This window comes from Tachyglossus aculeatus, chromosome 14, assembly GCF_015852505.1.
Source record: "Tachyglossus aculeatus isolate mTacAcu1 chromosome 14, mTacAcu1.pri, whole genome shotgun sequence".
Lineage (NCBI taxonomy): Eukaryota > Metazoa > Chordata > Mammalia > Monotremata > Tachyglossidae > Tachyglossus > Tachyglossus aculeatus.
In genome coordinates this window covers 51,326,426-51,342,105 of record NC_052079.1, presented here as the reverse complement: position 1 = coordinate 51,342,105, position 15,680 = coordinate 51,326,426, and the positions used below count along the sequence as shown (strand labels likewise).

General features: G+C 45.4%; 1 protein-coding gene across 3 annotated transcripts in view; it reads right to left on the bottom strand.

Annotated features, from left to right (window-relative positions):
• GRAP2 (GRB2 related adaptor protein 2) overlaps nt 1-15,680 on the bottom strand; it is an 86,430-nt gene that overhangs the window by 24,362 nt on the left and 46,388 nt on the right. For all 3 annotated transcript variants that reach the window (XM_038756702.1, XM_038756703.1, XM_038756704.1), the window contains one exon: nt 4,291-4,382. In XM_038756702.1, the coding sequence (XP_038612630.1) occupies nt 4,291-4,368 (78 nt within the window). In that variant the 5' untranslated portion in view covers nt 4,369-4,382. The remainder of the gene's footprint in view (nt 1-4,290; nt 4,383-15,680) is intronic.

Below are 15,680 nucleotides of genomic sequence, written 5' to 3'. Positions count from 1 at the left end.
TTTCTCTTTCTCTTGTTTTCCGCACCAGGGGCTAGGTGGGGGGAGGTGGTTTCCTCCTGCCTCTGTTGGCTCAGGGCCTCGTGCTTCCTGTTCATCTGATCTCTACATCACTACAGTTTCCCTTATCTCCTTCCCTTATCAGATCGGCCCCAGCATGTCGCACAAGATCTGGGAGGGAAGTTACACACTTGAGTTTTCGGATTCTCAGCTCTTACCGAGCCGCCGAACTCCAGGTGCATGATATGCAGGGCTAGGGAATCGGTTAGCTGAGAGGTGGACGGGTGGGAGGACCTAAAATCGGATGGAAAAAACTGTAGGCAGATCTCGGCGGGATGGGGAGGCGAGCTGTTGGCATAAAAAAGGTGGATGGGTGGAGATACGTGCCAGGGAATTGTAGGCCAACAGACTGGAGGTTATTTGTTGTGTTTATGGTGTTCGTTAAGCGCGTGCGATGTGTCAAGCCCTGATCTAAGTGCTGGGGTAGATACAAGTTTATCAGGCTGGACACAGTCCCTGTCCCACAAAGGGTTCACAATCTAAGTAGGAGGGAGTAGGTTTTAATCCCCATTTTGTTTAATGGGATTTGTTAAGCGCTTATCATGTGCCGGTCACTGTACAAAACGCTGGGGAAGATACAAGCTGATCAGGTTGGGCACAGTCCATGTTCCACATGGGGCTCCCAGTCTTAAGACCCATTTTATGGATGAGGTAACTGCGGCACAGAGAATAATAATAATAATGATGATGGCATTTTTAAAGCACTTACTATGTTCCAGGGACTGTACTAAGCGCTGGGGTGATTACAAGCAAATTGGGTTGGACATAATTCCTGTCCCACATAGGGCTCCCAGTCTTCATCCCCATTTGACAGATGAGGTAACTTAGGCACAGAGAAGTGAAGTGACTTTCCCAAGGCCACACAGCAGACAAGTGGCAGAGCCAGGACCTTCTGATTCCCAGGCCCATGCTCTATCTACTACGCCATGTTGCTCCTGAGAAGGAGAATTCAAATATGCCTTTGGGTAAGGGATGGAGTAGGTGAAGAAGCACATTCTGAAAGCTTTGGTTCAAGACAGAGAAGGAGGTTAGAGGAACTTGTATAAGTAACTGCCCTTCATACTTACAGGAGATCATACGGACAGGGGAGTTCAGCTATGAGTACCTCTGTGGCTGAAAAGGCCATTAAGGGGCCCACAGTCTCGACCGCATGGTGCAGACACAAAGACTGGCTTTTGTTGGGCTAGTGTGTTTGTTGCGGAGGGTGCCTGATGCTGTTTTCGCTTTTGTCTCTGTCTCACAATCCATTTGAAGTCAGCACTGAAAGGCACCGCTTTTTTCTTTCAGGAGGCCGGGCTGGTGTATTTGCTGCGTTGCCTCTCTGCTTTCAGCTGAGACGCAGTGTTGGTAGAGGTTTTGCTTTGTTGCATCCATAAAACATCCCCCCTACCCCCTTATTTTCCGTCGCCCAATACCAGCTCACTATTCAGCAGCTGTTTGGGTATCCCATTATCATCCATTCTCCTAGCATGTCCCACCCAGCAAAGGTGTGTTGAAGTGAACGGAGCAAACTGACTGCGGTTCAGGACTTTTTTATTTTGTCTGTGATGCACTTGAATATCTGGAGGGGAGAAGGCTCTTGAAGTGCAAAAAAACAAATGGTTTCCTTCATTCTTAGTAGAAGACTGGTATTAATCCAAGTCATTTGCAGGGTGTTAGTGCCCCTACCTTCAAACCCGTTAAAAATGATCTGGAGGTGTTTTGGGATATTCGTCACACTCTTAAAGAAAAATGTATTTTACTTGAATAGACCAAAGTCAAACAAATGAATGTGGGAATCCATAACTGGATGACAGAGCTTAGAATGTAAATGAATTTGACAGTTGAGGGAAGTTTCACTTGTCTTGGTGGGGTGGGGTGGCATTCATTCATTCATTCAATCACATTTACTGAACGCTTCCTGTGTACAGAGCACTGTACTAAGCACTTGGGAGAGTACAATATAAAAATAAACAGACACATTCCCTGCATCAGGGAAACGGTGGTGAAGGAAGGGTTTCAGGATGGTTTCAGCAAGCTCAGATAATTAGGGTGCACACTATGGAAGATGTAAGCATTGCCTAATGACCAAAGAGTGGGTGAAATTTAGGTTTGGAATCTCTTCAGTAGCTAGGGATGGACAGGAGGGCTAAACTCTCAGTCTCCACCAGGTCACAGAAAAGTGATTTCTCACAGCATAAAACAACGTGCACCGGCCCTGCCTGAAAGGGTGCCCAAAGACACCGTCTAAAGTTTTTCCTGTATTTGACAAGATCAGCATTGCTTCATTATAAGGTTCAAAGTTAAGACGAGTAATGGCAGAAATTGGGGTTGGGTTCTGGCAATCTAAAATGAACTCTCCTGTAGCCTGAATCTAGATATGGGGCATGTACTTTTTTTTAACGGTATTTCCGTTTTTAACCCAAGTCTGCAAGGGCAAACTTAATGCTTGCAGGTAGTACTTCGCACAAAGGAAATAGTTTTGCAGCTGCTTAACCCAAATTTTTGACCTCTGAGCTTGCCCAGGAATCTTCTGTATTAGGGTGACTGGCTGGTTGTCAGACTGTACATTTCAGGCTTTTCCAAGCTGAGCCATTAAGAAACCTGTGGCTGAAGTTATTTGGCAAATAGATGTTTGCTCTACCTCAGGCAGACTTGGCCAGAGAGAAATGATTTGGCTTGTGTCCTACAATTATTTTCTCTAGACTATAAGCTCATCTCTAGACTGTAAACTCGACTCTAGACTGTAAACTTGTTATGGGAGGGGAATGTTTCTGTTAATTCTGTTATATTGTACTCTCCCAAGCACTTAGTACAGCACGCTGCACGCAGTAAACGTTTAATAAATAAAATTGAATGAATGATTGATTGTTTTTCCTCTTTGACCAATGTGAGTTCGTGACGATGTGGTTCCTTTATCGGAAGGGTGCTCAGTCTATCAATCAAGGATATTTATTGTGAATTTGCTCTGAGCAGAGCACTGAACTAAGCACTTGGGAGAGTACAACTGAATAAGTAGACATGATCAAGGAGTTTACAATCTGGCCGGGGAGACCTGCAAGAGAAGCAATGGAGCATAAAGTTATGTATGTAAGTGTTGAGTGGTTTAGAGGGTGGGTGGATTTCTAAGTGCTGAGAGTGTGAGGACTCATATTTACAGGTGATGAAGTAGGGAAGCGCTCCTGAGCTTTCGGACCGAAAGTGGCAACAGACTGTGAGCTCCATGCAGGACAAAGACTGTGTCCAACCTAATGAATTTCTATCTACCCCAGAGCTTAGAACAGTATTTGACACATAATAAGCACTAAACAAATACCATTAAAAAAAAAAAGAATGGAGGAGGATTGATCATCAGATGGGAGTGTGGGCTGGACAGCAGGGAGTTCTCGGGAAGCAAAATAGAGGGACCCAAGCATAACTGGGAGTTGTGAATGATCTCCAAAAGGGAAGCCTTGGATGGAAAGCAGCATGACATAGTGCACAGATCATGGGTCTGGAGTCAGAAGGTCAAGGGTTCTAATCCCGGCTCTGCCATTTGTCTGCTGTGTGACCTTGGGTAAGTCACTTCACCTCTCTGTGCCTCAGTTACCTCATCTGTAAAATGGGGATTGAGACTGTAAGCCCCACATGGGACAAGGGACTGCGTTCAACCTGATTTGCTTGTATCCACCCCAGCACTCTGTGCAGTGCCTGTCACATAGTAAGCATTAACAAATTAACAAATGCCATAATAATAACATAATAATAACAATAATAATTATTGGCAGGGTTGGTAATGTGAGCTGCATGTGGATAGGGTTATGTGGGAAACACACAACTAGAGGAAATCTGGAAGACCAGTGAAACTTGACTGTGAGTCCCATGGGTGGGAAAAGGACTGTATCTGGCCTGATTAAGTTGTACCTACCCCAGCGCTTAGAATGGTGCTTGACATATAGTAAGGGCTTAACAAATACCATTAAAAAAAACCCCAAATACCAACCAAAGCCTTAATAACTGTGCAACAAAATACCGACAAACATCTATGGACAAAGAAAAACTGAAAAAATGAACATGTGCTAAAAGAAACAGGCACTTCCTAGAAGGACCTAAGTCCTTCCGTTCCAAACTTGTAACTGCCATTATGTTTAAATCATTCAGGAGAATGAAATAGCTACCCGAACTCCTTAAGAAGACTCCATTAAGCCACGATCTCATATTGATTCTTTACCAGAGCTGCCCCATATCAATACAAATAGGCTTTGTCCCTCGTACCTTCAGAATATCCCCAGCTCGAAAGCTCAGCTCATCCTCCCCAGAGGCGTTGAAATCAAACTTGGCCGTGGCTTCCATATCGAAAGGCGAAGCTGGAAGAGAAGACATCCTGTCATTGCTTTTCGTTGTTTTGTTTTGTTTTCCTGAATGACAAGGATATTCATTCATTCATTCAATCGTATTTATTGAGCGCTTACTGTGTGCAGAGCACTGTACATAGCGCTTGGGAAGTACAAGTTGGCAACATATAGAGACGGTCCCTACCCAACAGCGGGCTCACAGTCTAGAAGATATGTGCCCTCAAACCAGACCAGACCAAACCACACTACCGACACTAGTTTGACTGGCTTAACTGCAGAGACAGCAATGTCACGTGGTGATGACTCGGTTAGGATACTGGAATCAATGGGATACTGTGCCCTGCATTTAGGGAATTCCCCTAATCTCCAGACGCGGATGGCAGGAAGTGCAGAAGGTTTTCGAGGACTCACGCCAACGCTTCAGCGGTCTATTTTCCTCTTTGCCTTTATCTCATTTTAACTCGGGGCTGGTGCCCCTGTCTGTCATCCAGTTCTAGTGATCTCTGTTTCCTGTAGATATGGGTAAGAGATGTGGCTATCTCTTCTCACTTAAGACAGAAGCAGCTGTTATTCATTGACAAGACTTTACTGTACACGCTGCCTATTTCCTTTGCAACCATATCTCATGATGTGGTATGAATTAGGCATAAGATTTTTTTTTTTCTTCTCTGGACTAGGTTCCCCCAAGGCCCTACTCAGAGAAGTGGATAGGGCTCTGGACTCGTCTATCTCACCACCTATCTCACCACCGAACACTCACCTCTGGCCTGGAACACCCTCCCTTTTCATATTCAACAGACAATCACTCTCCCCACTTTCAAAGCTTTATTGAAAGCCCATCTCCTCCAAGAGGCCTTCCCTGACTAAGCCCTCTTTTCCTCTCCTCCCACTCCCTTCTGCGCCATCTTGATTTGCTTCCTTTATTCACCCCCCAATCCAGTCCCACAGCACTTATGTACGTGTCTGTAATTTTATTTATTTATATTAATGTCCGTCTCCCTCTCTTGACTGTAAGCTCATCTTGCGGAGGGAATGAGTCTGTTATACTGTTATATTGTACTTTCCCAAGCACTTAGTACACTGCAACACACTGGACCGACTGACTGACTGATTGAGAATTGTGTCTTTGCATGACCCTGGAGAAGTTTAGTATCTGGCCAGGTGTGTGTTGAAGACAACAGTGGGTTCGGTGATGGCTCCCCTGCCTGCTGGTTGGTCAGTCAGCCAACTGTATTTTCTGAGCACTTACCATGTGCAGAGCACTATACTAAGCACTTGGGAGATTAAACTACAACAGAAATAGCAGACACGTTCCCTGCCCATAACGAGCTTACAGTCTAGAGGGCAGTGGGCACAGGAATGTCGAGATGAAAGAGTGTGGCAAGTGGCACTGAGCCAATCACTAACTGTGGTACTTGTTAAGCACTGACTATGTGGCAAGCACTATACAAAGTACTGGGGTAGATACAGGATAATCAGGTCTCACCTGGGGCTCACAGTTTAAGTAGGAGAGGGAACAGATACTGAATCCCCATTTTGCAGATGAGGGAACCGAGGCATAGAGAAGTTAAGTGACTTGTCCAAGATCACACAGCAGGCAAATGACAGAGGTGGGATTAGAACCCCAGACCTCGGGCTCCCAGCCCAGTGCTCTTTCCACTAGGCTCACTGCTTCTCATCAACTCCATCGTGCAGGTTCCCCAACTTGAAGTCTTCCTGACAGAACTGAGGTTGCTTAGGAATTATTTCAGACCAAAATGAGGTTGTTTAGAAGTGAGATTTCAGCCACACAATGGAAAAAGAAAACTCACCCCTTATTTCACAGGGGTGATATGTGGGAGATCATCTATGAACGTTTTATTTTTTTTGCAGGCTGATTTTTTAAATGCAAGGAATTATTACTTGTCCAACCTGGCCGAAAGGATCATAGAGTCCTTTCATTCTCAGCTCTTCTAAAAATTCATCTTATTACGGGGCTGAGTTTAGTCTCTATGACCCATTAAATCCTTGTCCTCTGGGTTAGGACTGACTGTCAAGATGAGTACAGTGTTGCAAGCTGTAATTTGGCAGACATTAACCTTACGCTGCTGGGAATTGGACTGAGACTCAATCAGTCACTTCATTATGTGATATCAAACTCTTAATTGCTAGTAAGCTAGAATCAGGCTGGTATTAAAACAGGACATTCCACATCCTAATTTTCCTTCCTAGAGTCTTCCAATCTACACTAGGAGATGGGGAAAAGAGTAGACAGTACGTGACTCCAGATGAGGAGGAGCTGCAGGGATAATGCTGATATTTTTTTCTGTCAGCAGCAGTAGTAGTAAGAGGATTTATTGAGCACCGTATGAGTGAAATACACTATACTATATGGCATGCCCTAGTGGAAAGAGCATGGGATTGGGAGTCAGAAGACCTGGGTTCTAATTCTGGTTCCACCCGTGGCCTGCTAGGTGACCTTGGGCAAATCACTTCACTTCTCTGTGCCGCAATTTCCTTGCCTATAAAATGGGGATGTTCTCCCTGTTCTCCCTCCCCCTTAGATTGTGAACCCCATGTGGAACAAGGACTGTGTCCAGCCTGATTATCTGATATCTACCCCATGGCTTGGTACGGTGCTGCTCCCATAACAAGTGCTTAACAAAGACTACTGACATATTTCTAGACTGTGAGCCTGTTGTTGGGTAGGGATTGTTTCTATTTGTTGCTGAACTGTACTTTCCAAGCTCTTAGTACAGTGCTCTGCACACAGTAAGTGCTCAAATATACTATTGAATAAATGAATGAATGAATTATGCACTTGGAAAAGTACAACAGAAGCACAAAGCACACTCTCTGTCCATAAAGAGTTAACAATCCAACGGAGGAGGTGGACGTAAAAATATTTACAAAGAGTGGAACCGATAAATAATTGAATGTTTCATGACTTGGGGTGTTGGGAATTAATTAGGGAAGGCCTGGTGGACAGGATAGGATTTTAGGAGTGCTCTGAGAGTGGGGAATCGTTCAATGGCATTTATTGAGAACTTACTGTAAAGAGAGCACTGTACTAAGCTCTTGGGAGAGTACGATAATAATAATAATGATGATGGCACTTATTAAGCGCTTACTATGTGCAAAACACTGTTCTAAGCACTGGGGAGGTTACAAGGTGATCAGGTTGTCCCACGGGGGGCTCACAGTCTTAATCCCCATTTTACAGATGAGGGAACTGAGGCACAGAGAAGTTAAGTGACTTGCCCAAAGTCACACAGCTGACAATTGGCGGAGCCGAGATTTGCACCCATGACCTCTGACTCCAAAGCCCGAGCTCTTTCCACTGAGCCAGGCTGCTTCTCTATGTAACAATACAACAGGAAAATTCCCCGCTCAAGACCAGTGTGATCGATTTGGGGAAGGGGAGGGTTTCCCAGGCCAGGAGAACAGTGAGTGAGGGATCAGAGGTGGTTAAGATAAGAGTGGGATAAAGTTAACTGGTGGGCTTAGAAGGAGCGAAGGACAGTTTGCCTTTCCAGAAGATGACATTTAGGGATGTGCGATACCTGATCCCAAAGAATATAATACTGATCCTAACCCAACTCTCTGAGGCAAAGATAAATATCACTTTGGAGCCACGACATAGTTAGAGATCTGCCCCCATTGTTATATTTCCGAATAAGAAGTATACAAATTTCACACACTTCCTTCTTCAGTTTTTGCTGATCTTATGATGAGAAGTTGGAGTCCACTGCCAAAGCGCTGAGCAGTATTGTGTGTGAAGATGGTGCAGCTTGGGGCCCCAGCCCTGCTGTGTGAAATGGGCTACTCCTCCTTTCTCAGGTTCTAGTCTCAGTCCAGTCAAGTTTAGTTTACCATGAGCAAATATTAAGCTCGAGGAGGATTGCTTCTCACTCCAGTTAGCCTTCTGTGATTCACTTCAAATCTTTCCCCATCGATCAATGGTATTTATTGAGCATCTCCGGTGTACTGTTCTAAATGCTTGGGAGTAGTATGACACAACAGGATTTGTAGACACATTTCTCATCCACAAGGAGCTTACAATCTGGAGGGGAAGACTGACACTAATGTAAATAAATAAATTACGGATATGTACATAAGTGCTGTGGGGCTTAGGGGAGGGTGACTATCAAGTGTTTAAAGGTTGCAGAGCCAAGTGCAGAGGTGACACAGAAGGGAGAGGGAGTAGGGGGAAAGAGGGCTTCATCGGGGAAGGCCTCCTAGAAGAGATGTGACTTTCAAAGGCTTTGGAGGTGAGGAGAGTGGTGGTCTGTCATCGGCGGATGCGGAGGGAGTTCCAGGTCAGAGGGAGGATGTGGGCGAGATAGCTGAAATTGAGGTACAGTGAGTAAGTTGGCGATGGAAGAGCAAAACATGTGGGCTGGGTTGTAGTGGGCAATCACAGAAGTAACATAGGAGAGGGTGAGCTGATTGTGTGCTTCAAAGTCGATGGGAAGGAGCTTTTGTGCTTAGAACAGTGCTTTGCACATAGTAAGCGCTTAATAAATACCACTATTATTATCGTGTGTCGTGGAGGTGGCGATAACCGGAGGTTTTTGAGGAGAGGGGAGATGTGGTCTGAGCATTCTTTTAGAAAAATGCTCCAGGCAGCAGATCATTAGCCAATGATGGAGAGAGACAGGAGACAGGGAGGTCAGTAAAGAGGCTGAAGCAGTAGTCAAGGCAGGATATAATAAGTGGATTATTTGCTTTGGATTAGCAAAGTAGCAGTTTAGTACTTTCTCCTCACCTAAACACTTAAATACAATCCTGTGGCACTTACCTAAGTATCTTATGTACCTGATTATTTCCTCCTCTAATAATAATGTTATTAAACACTTACAATGTGCCAAGCACTGGGCTAAATGCTGGGGTTGAGAGAGATAATAATAATGGCATTTATTAAATGCTTACTATGTGCAAAACACTGTTCTAAGCACTGGGGAGGTTACGAAGTGATCAGGCTGTCCCATGTGGGGCTCACAGTCTAAACCCCCATTTTACAGATGAGGGAACTGAGGCACAGAGAAGTTAAGTGACTTGCTCAAAGTCACACAGCTGACAGTTGGTGGAGCCAGGATTTGAACCCATGACCTCTGACTCCAAAGCCCGGGTTCTTTCCACTGAGCCACGCTGCTTCTCAGTGAGCCACACTGCTTCTAAGTGAGCCACTCTACTTCTCAGATAATCAGATATGCCACAGTTCCTGCCCCACATGGGCTCAAAGTCTAAGCCAGGCTGATCTGCTTATATTGTATTTACCTCATATCTACCTCAGTGCTTAGTTTGTCACTTAGTAAATACTTAACAAATATCACAGCTATTAAGATAGAGGGGGGAAATAGATATTTTACTCCCCTCATTTTACAGATAGGAAAACTGAGGCTCAGGGAGGGGAATTAATTTGCGCAGGGCCACAGTGCAAAGAAGTAGCAGAGCTGGGGCTAGAACCTGAGCCTCCTGACTTCTAGTTAACAATAATAATAATAATGATGGCATTTATTAAGCACTTACTATGTGCAGAGCACTGTTCTAAGTGCTGGGGAGGTTACAAGGTGATCAGGTTGTCCCAGGGGGGCTCACAATCTTAATCCCCATTTTACAGATGAGGGAACTGAGGCCCAGAGAAGTGAAGTGACTTGCCCAAAGTCACACAGCTGACAGTTGGTGGAGCCGGGATTTGAACCCCTGACCTCTGACCCCAAAGCCCGGGCTCTTTCCACTGAGCCACGCTGCTTCTAGTTCTGTGCTCTTTCCAAGAGGCCCCGCTGCCTCTTGGCATTTTCATTCGTTCATTTGTTCAATCGCATTTATCGAGTGCTTGCCATGTGCAGAGCACTGTACTAAGCGCTTGGGAGAGCACAATACAACAATCAACAGATACTTTCTCTGCCTACAACCAGCTTACAGGCTAAAGGGCAGGGAGACAGACGTCATTACAGATAAATAAATGACAGATATGTACATAAGTGCTATGGGGCTGGGAGGAGGGGAAGAACGAAGGGAGCAAGTCGGGGCGACCTTAGTCTGGTAAGGTCTCTTGAAGAAAATGTGCCTTCAATAAGGCTTTGAAGTGGGGAGAATCATCGGATTTGAGGAGGGAGAACATAATTTACTTTGGTGTCTATCTTCCCTGCTAGAATCTCAGCTCCTCGAAGGCAGGGCTCCTGTTTATTAAGTCTACTATCCTCTCCCAAGTGTTTGCTACAAATTTCTGTACTCAGCAGGTGCTCAGTAAATCCCATTGACTGATCGATTGATCATCGTGGGCCATACTGGGTGGTGTTAATCATTCCTTAGATCACCAACCTGTTTGGTGCCTTCAAATGGGTAGCTATTATCCACCCTGAGAACTACCCTGAAAACAAAGATCCTATTTCCATGCAAATTTCTCTTAACAGAAGGAAGGGAAGAGATAGACTACTTAGTCTAATAGAAAATTACATAAATTAGAGGCAGAAAATACAGATAAGGCGCACTTCAAACACAACTCTGAGCAAGTAGAGGATTGTTTCCACACTGCAGGTAGCTCAGCGTGGGCTTAAGTGCAGTATTTAGGCCGGGTGGGTTTTAAGCGACTCCACTGAGGCAGGCAGTCTGAAGCAGAAGGTTTCTGAGCCGCATGACTGGTAAGATGTGAGGTGGATGATCTGGGAACATCTTGTGATTCCTCCATTCAAAAAATTAAAAGACTTTTTTTCTGATAGTTCCTTTTCGTTTTGTTTTTTTTTTTTGTTTTGCTTCGATGGTATTTGTTAAGCACTTACAACGTGCCAGGCTCTATACTAAGAGCTAGGGTAGATACAAGATAATTAGGATGGGCACAGTCTTCCTCTCACGTGGAGCTCATAGTCTTGATCTCCATTTTACAGATGAGGTAATTGAGGCACAGAGAAGCTAAGTAACTTCCCCAAGATCACACAGCAGACAAGTGGCAGAATGGATGTTGGATCTCAGGTCCTTCTGATTTCCAAGCCCGGGGATCTATACACTAGACCCCGCTGCTTTATTTCCTTTGTGAATTGAAAGCTCTCAGGGCTTCACTTAGCAAGGGTGTGAACGAAAAAGGCAAGGAAGAAGATGATGGGGAGGGGAGAGAGAAAAGGGGGAGTTATTTTTTTAAACACAGTTACTGTGCCGTGCTGGGGACAAGAAACGGACAAACCAACTCCCTCCACCCGTCCGCCGGCAGCCAGCCCTGAAGAAAAGGAGCAATGTTCAGAAAGCATTTAGCGTCTTCTCTTGTCTGTTTTCAATTTCAGTGTTTCTGACCTCAGGTGAGAGCTGGAGAGAAAGACGCCTCTTCAAAAAACCTAACAGGAGGATTCTGTGTGCTTTTCCTTGCCAAGAGTTGAATCTTTAAATGACTGAAGCGACTCCCCACAGTACTTTGGAGAGCATGTCAGGTTTGGGCTAAATAATGCCTTCTCTGTCAGCCTTTCCCCTATCAGTTCTTACCGTCCATTTGTCAGTAATCCTGACTGTGAACCGGGCCTGGCTCACTCTCTCACCTCTGCTTCCCACCTCATCTCTTTGATTTCTCTCTTGCGTTCTAATCTGCTCCTCCGTAAGAATTTGTACAGGATGCCCGCCTCCTTATACCCTGATCCTGTGGTAGAGAATTGCCCTTACCCCTGCTTCCATTTGTAATGTTTAAGCCTGTTTGCCCCAGAGAAGCTGGGAGCATTAATGCCAGCACATTTGGAGATAATAATAATAATAATAATAATAATAATAATAATAATAATAATGCCATTTATTAAGCACTTACTATGTGCAAAGCACTGTTCTAAGTGCTGGGGAGGTTACAAATCTGGGATCAGGTTGGCCCACGTGGGACTCACAGTCTTAATCCCCATTTTACAGATGAGGGAACTGAGGCACAGAGAAGTTAAGTGACTTGCCCAAAGTCACACAGCTGACAAGTGGCAGAGCCGGGATTTGAGCCTATGACCTCTGACTCCAAAGCCCGTGCGCTTTCCACTAAGCCACGCTGTGCTGCCTCCCGGAGAGGAACCCAAGAGCTAACAGGCATTAACACTGAAACTAGCTTTTTTTTTCCAATGGTATTTGTTAAGCGCTTACTATGTGCCAGGCACTGTTCTTAGCACTGGAGTAATCAATCAATCAATCAATCAATCGTATTTATTGAGCGCTTACTATGTGCAGAGCACTGTACTAAGCGCTTGGGAAGTACAAATTGGCATCACATAGAGACAGTCCCTACCCAACAGTGGGCTCACAGTCTAAAAGGGGGAGACAGAGAACAGAACCAAACATACCAACAAAATAAAATAAGTAGGATAGAAATGTACAAGTAAAATAAATAAATAAATAAATAAATAGAGTAATAAATATGTACAACCATATATACATATATACAGGTGCTGTGGGGAAGGGAAGGAGGTAAGACGGGGGGATGGAGAGGGGGACGAGGGGGAGAGGAAAGAAGGGGCTCAGTCTGGGAAGGCCTCCTGGAGGAGGTGAGCTCTCAGTAGGGCCTTGAAGGGAGGAAGAGAGCTAGCTTGGCGGATGGGCAGAGGGAGCAGGGCATTCCAGGCCCGGGGGATGACGTGGGCCGGGGGTCGATGGCGGGACAGGCGAGAGCGAGGTACAGTGATGAGATTAGTGGTGGAGGAGCGGAGGGTGCGGGCTGGGCAGTAGAAGGAGAGAAGGGAGGTGAGGTAGGAGGGGGCGAGGTGATGGACAGCCTTGAAGCCCAGGGTGAGGAGTTTCTGCCTGATGCGCAGATTGATCGGTAGCCATTGGAGGTTTTTGAGGAGGGGAGTAATATGTCCAGAGCGTTTCTGGACAAAGATAATCCGGGCAGCAGCATGAAGTATGGATTGAAGTGGAGAGAGACATGAGGATGGGAGATCAGAGAGAGTAGGCACAAGGTAATCCAGTTGGACACAATCTCATTCTCCATTTTACAGATGAGAGAACTGAGGCACAGAGAAGTGAAGTGACTTGCTCTAGGTCCCACGGCAGACAAGTTCAGAGTCGTTCTTAGAACCCAGGTCCTTCAGACTCCTAGGCCGGTGGTTTAATCCTCAGGCATTCCTGCTTCTTCCCCTGGATGGAAGCCGGGGTTTGGCTGGCGAAACAGAGTTATCTCCAAACTGAATCTGTCCAATATTAACAATGTCTCTACAAGTTCTCAGTTTTAAATCTCACTGTGAAGACAACACTTAACCTTCTCACTGTGCCTCGAGCTCATCTATATCGCCGCTGGCCTGGAATGCCCTCCCTCCTCAAATTTGACAGACAATAACTGTCTCCTCTTTCAAAGCCTTATTGAAGACACATCTCTTACAAGAGGCCTTCCATGACTAAGCCTTCCTTTCCTCTTTTCCCTCTCCCTTCTGCGTTGCCCTGACTTGCTTCCTTTATTCCTTTATTATTATTTTTGAGAAGCAGCGTGGCTCAGTGGAAAGAGCACGGGCTTTGGAGTCAGAGGTCATGGGTTCAAATCCCAGCTCTGCCAATTGTCAGCCGTGTGACTTTGGGCAAGTCATTTAACTTCTCTGTGCCTCAGTTACCTCATCTGAAAAATGGGGATTAAGACTGTGAGCCCCCTGTGGGGCAACTGATCACCTTGTAACCTTCCTGGTGCTTAGAACAGTGCCTTGCACATAGTAAGCGCTTAATAAATGTCATTATTATTATTATTATTTATTCATTCCCCCCGACCCAGCCCCTCAGCACTTATGTACCCATCTGTAATTTATTTATTTATAGTAATGTCTGTCTCCCCCTCTAGACTGCAAGCTCATTTTGGGTAGGGCATGTGTCTGTTTATTGTTATACTGTACTCTCCCAAGAGCTTAGTACTTGAGTACAGCACTCAATAAATGCGACAACGATTGAAGGAATAGTGTCTTCAACCAAATACCAGAGCAGAAGGCCAGGACCACCTCACAAGGACAAAATTCAAGGCTGAGCCCTTAGAACCATTTCTTGCTTTAAGAAGAAGGTCTCCATTCCAGCATTCAGTTGACCGGCCTCCGGTTATACAGCATGACTAAAAGAAACTCACGGCAGGCGGGAAGAATATATTATTTTCACGTTCGTGACTTGTTGCCTGTTCTTCTGAACCAATCTGCCACCAAAGGTTTTCTCACAAATTACTGTAATTCTCACTATGCATGAAATGTGTCGGTGGGATTTTTCAAGGTAATGAAGGATTCCATTCACCTTTTGAGAGCGACTCCGGCTTTTAGAACAATCACAGAAGCTATTTGCAACAGCCTGGCTGAACAATGCTGCGAGGGAAAATTCATTAGCCAAGGAGACCGGCGGCGTGTCTGCTCCCTGCAAACCCGACCGAGGTTGGAAAAAGTTCATGAATTCTGCTTGTCCCTTATCTGCGCTACTGCTACCCAACTTCTTAGCAAGCTCACAACGAGGGGGTTTGGCAACTAATACTCGCAGTCACAACTGGACTCTGTAGGGCTGAAAAACGCTGAGGTGAGTTCGAGTAAAGAAGGCTCCGATTGCTTCTTTGTACTTGCCTTTCTGTGGCCCAGAACTGCCTACGCCGTTGCCATATTGAGTGCCCACTTTGTGCAGAACACAGTACCCGGTGGACAGCTGCTCTTGTTCCACTGATGTGAATTTTCTCTCTGTCTACTATGCCAACTTGCCAAGGTCAGGATTCCTGATGTGACTTGGAGTTACAATCAATCAATCTGTGGTACTTATTTAACTCTAATGACGTGCAGAACACTTTACTAAGTGCTTGGGAGAGTACAGTGCAAGTACTATGAGTACGATGAAGTAGCATGGCCAATCAGAGAGAGGACTGGTCTGCAGTCCGAAGGACCTGGTTTCTAATCTCGGCTCAACCACTTGTCTGCTGTGTGACTTTGAGCAAGTCATTTAACTTCTCTGTGCCTCAGTTACCTCATCTGTAAAATGGGGATAATAATAATAATAATAATAATGGCATTTATTAAGCACTTACTATGTGCAAAGCCCTGTTCTAAGCTCTGGGGAGGATCCAAGGTGATCAGGTTGTCCCACGTGGGGCTCACAGTCCTAATCCCCATTTTACAGATGAGGTAACTGAGGCCCAGGGAAGTGAAGTGACTTGCCCAAAGTCACACAGCCGACAAGTGGCGGAGCAAGGATTTGAACCCATGGCCTCTGGCTCCCAAGCCCGGGCTCTTTCCACTGAGCCACGCTGCTTCTCTGAGAAGATTTAGAGATTAAGAGATTAGAGATTAAGACTGTGAGCCCTATGTGGGAGAGGGACTGTGTCTAATCCAAGTACCTTGTATCTACCCCAGCACTTAATACAGTGCCTGACAT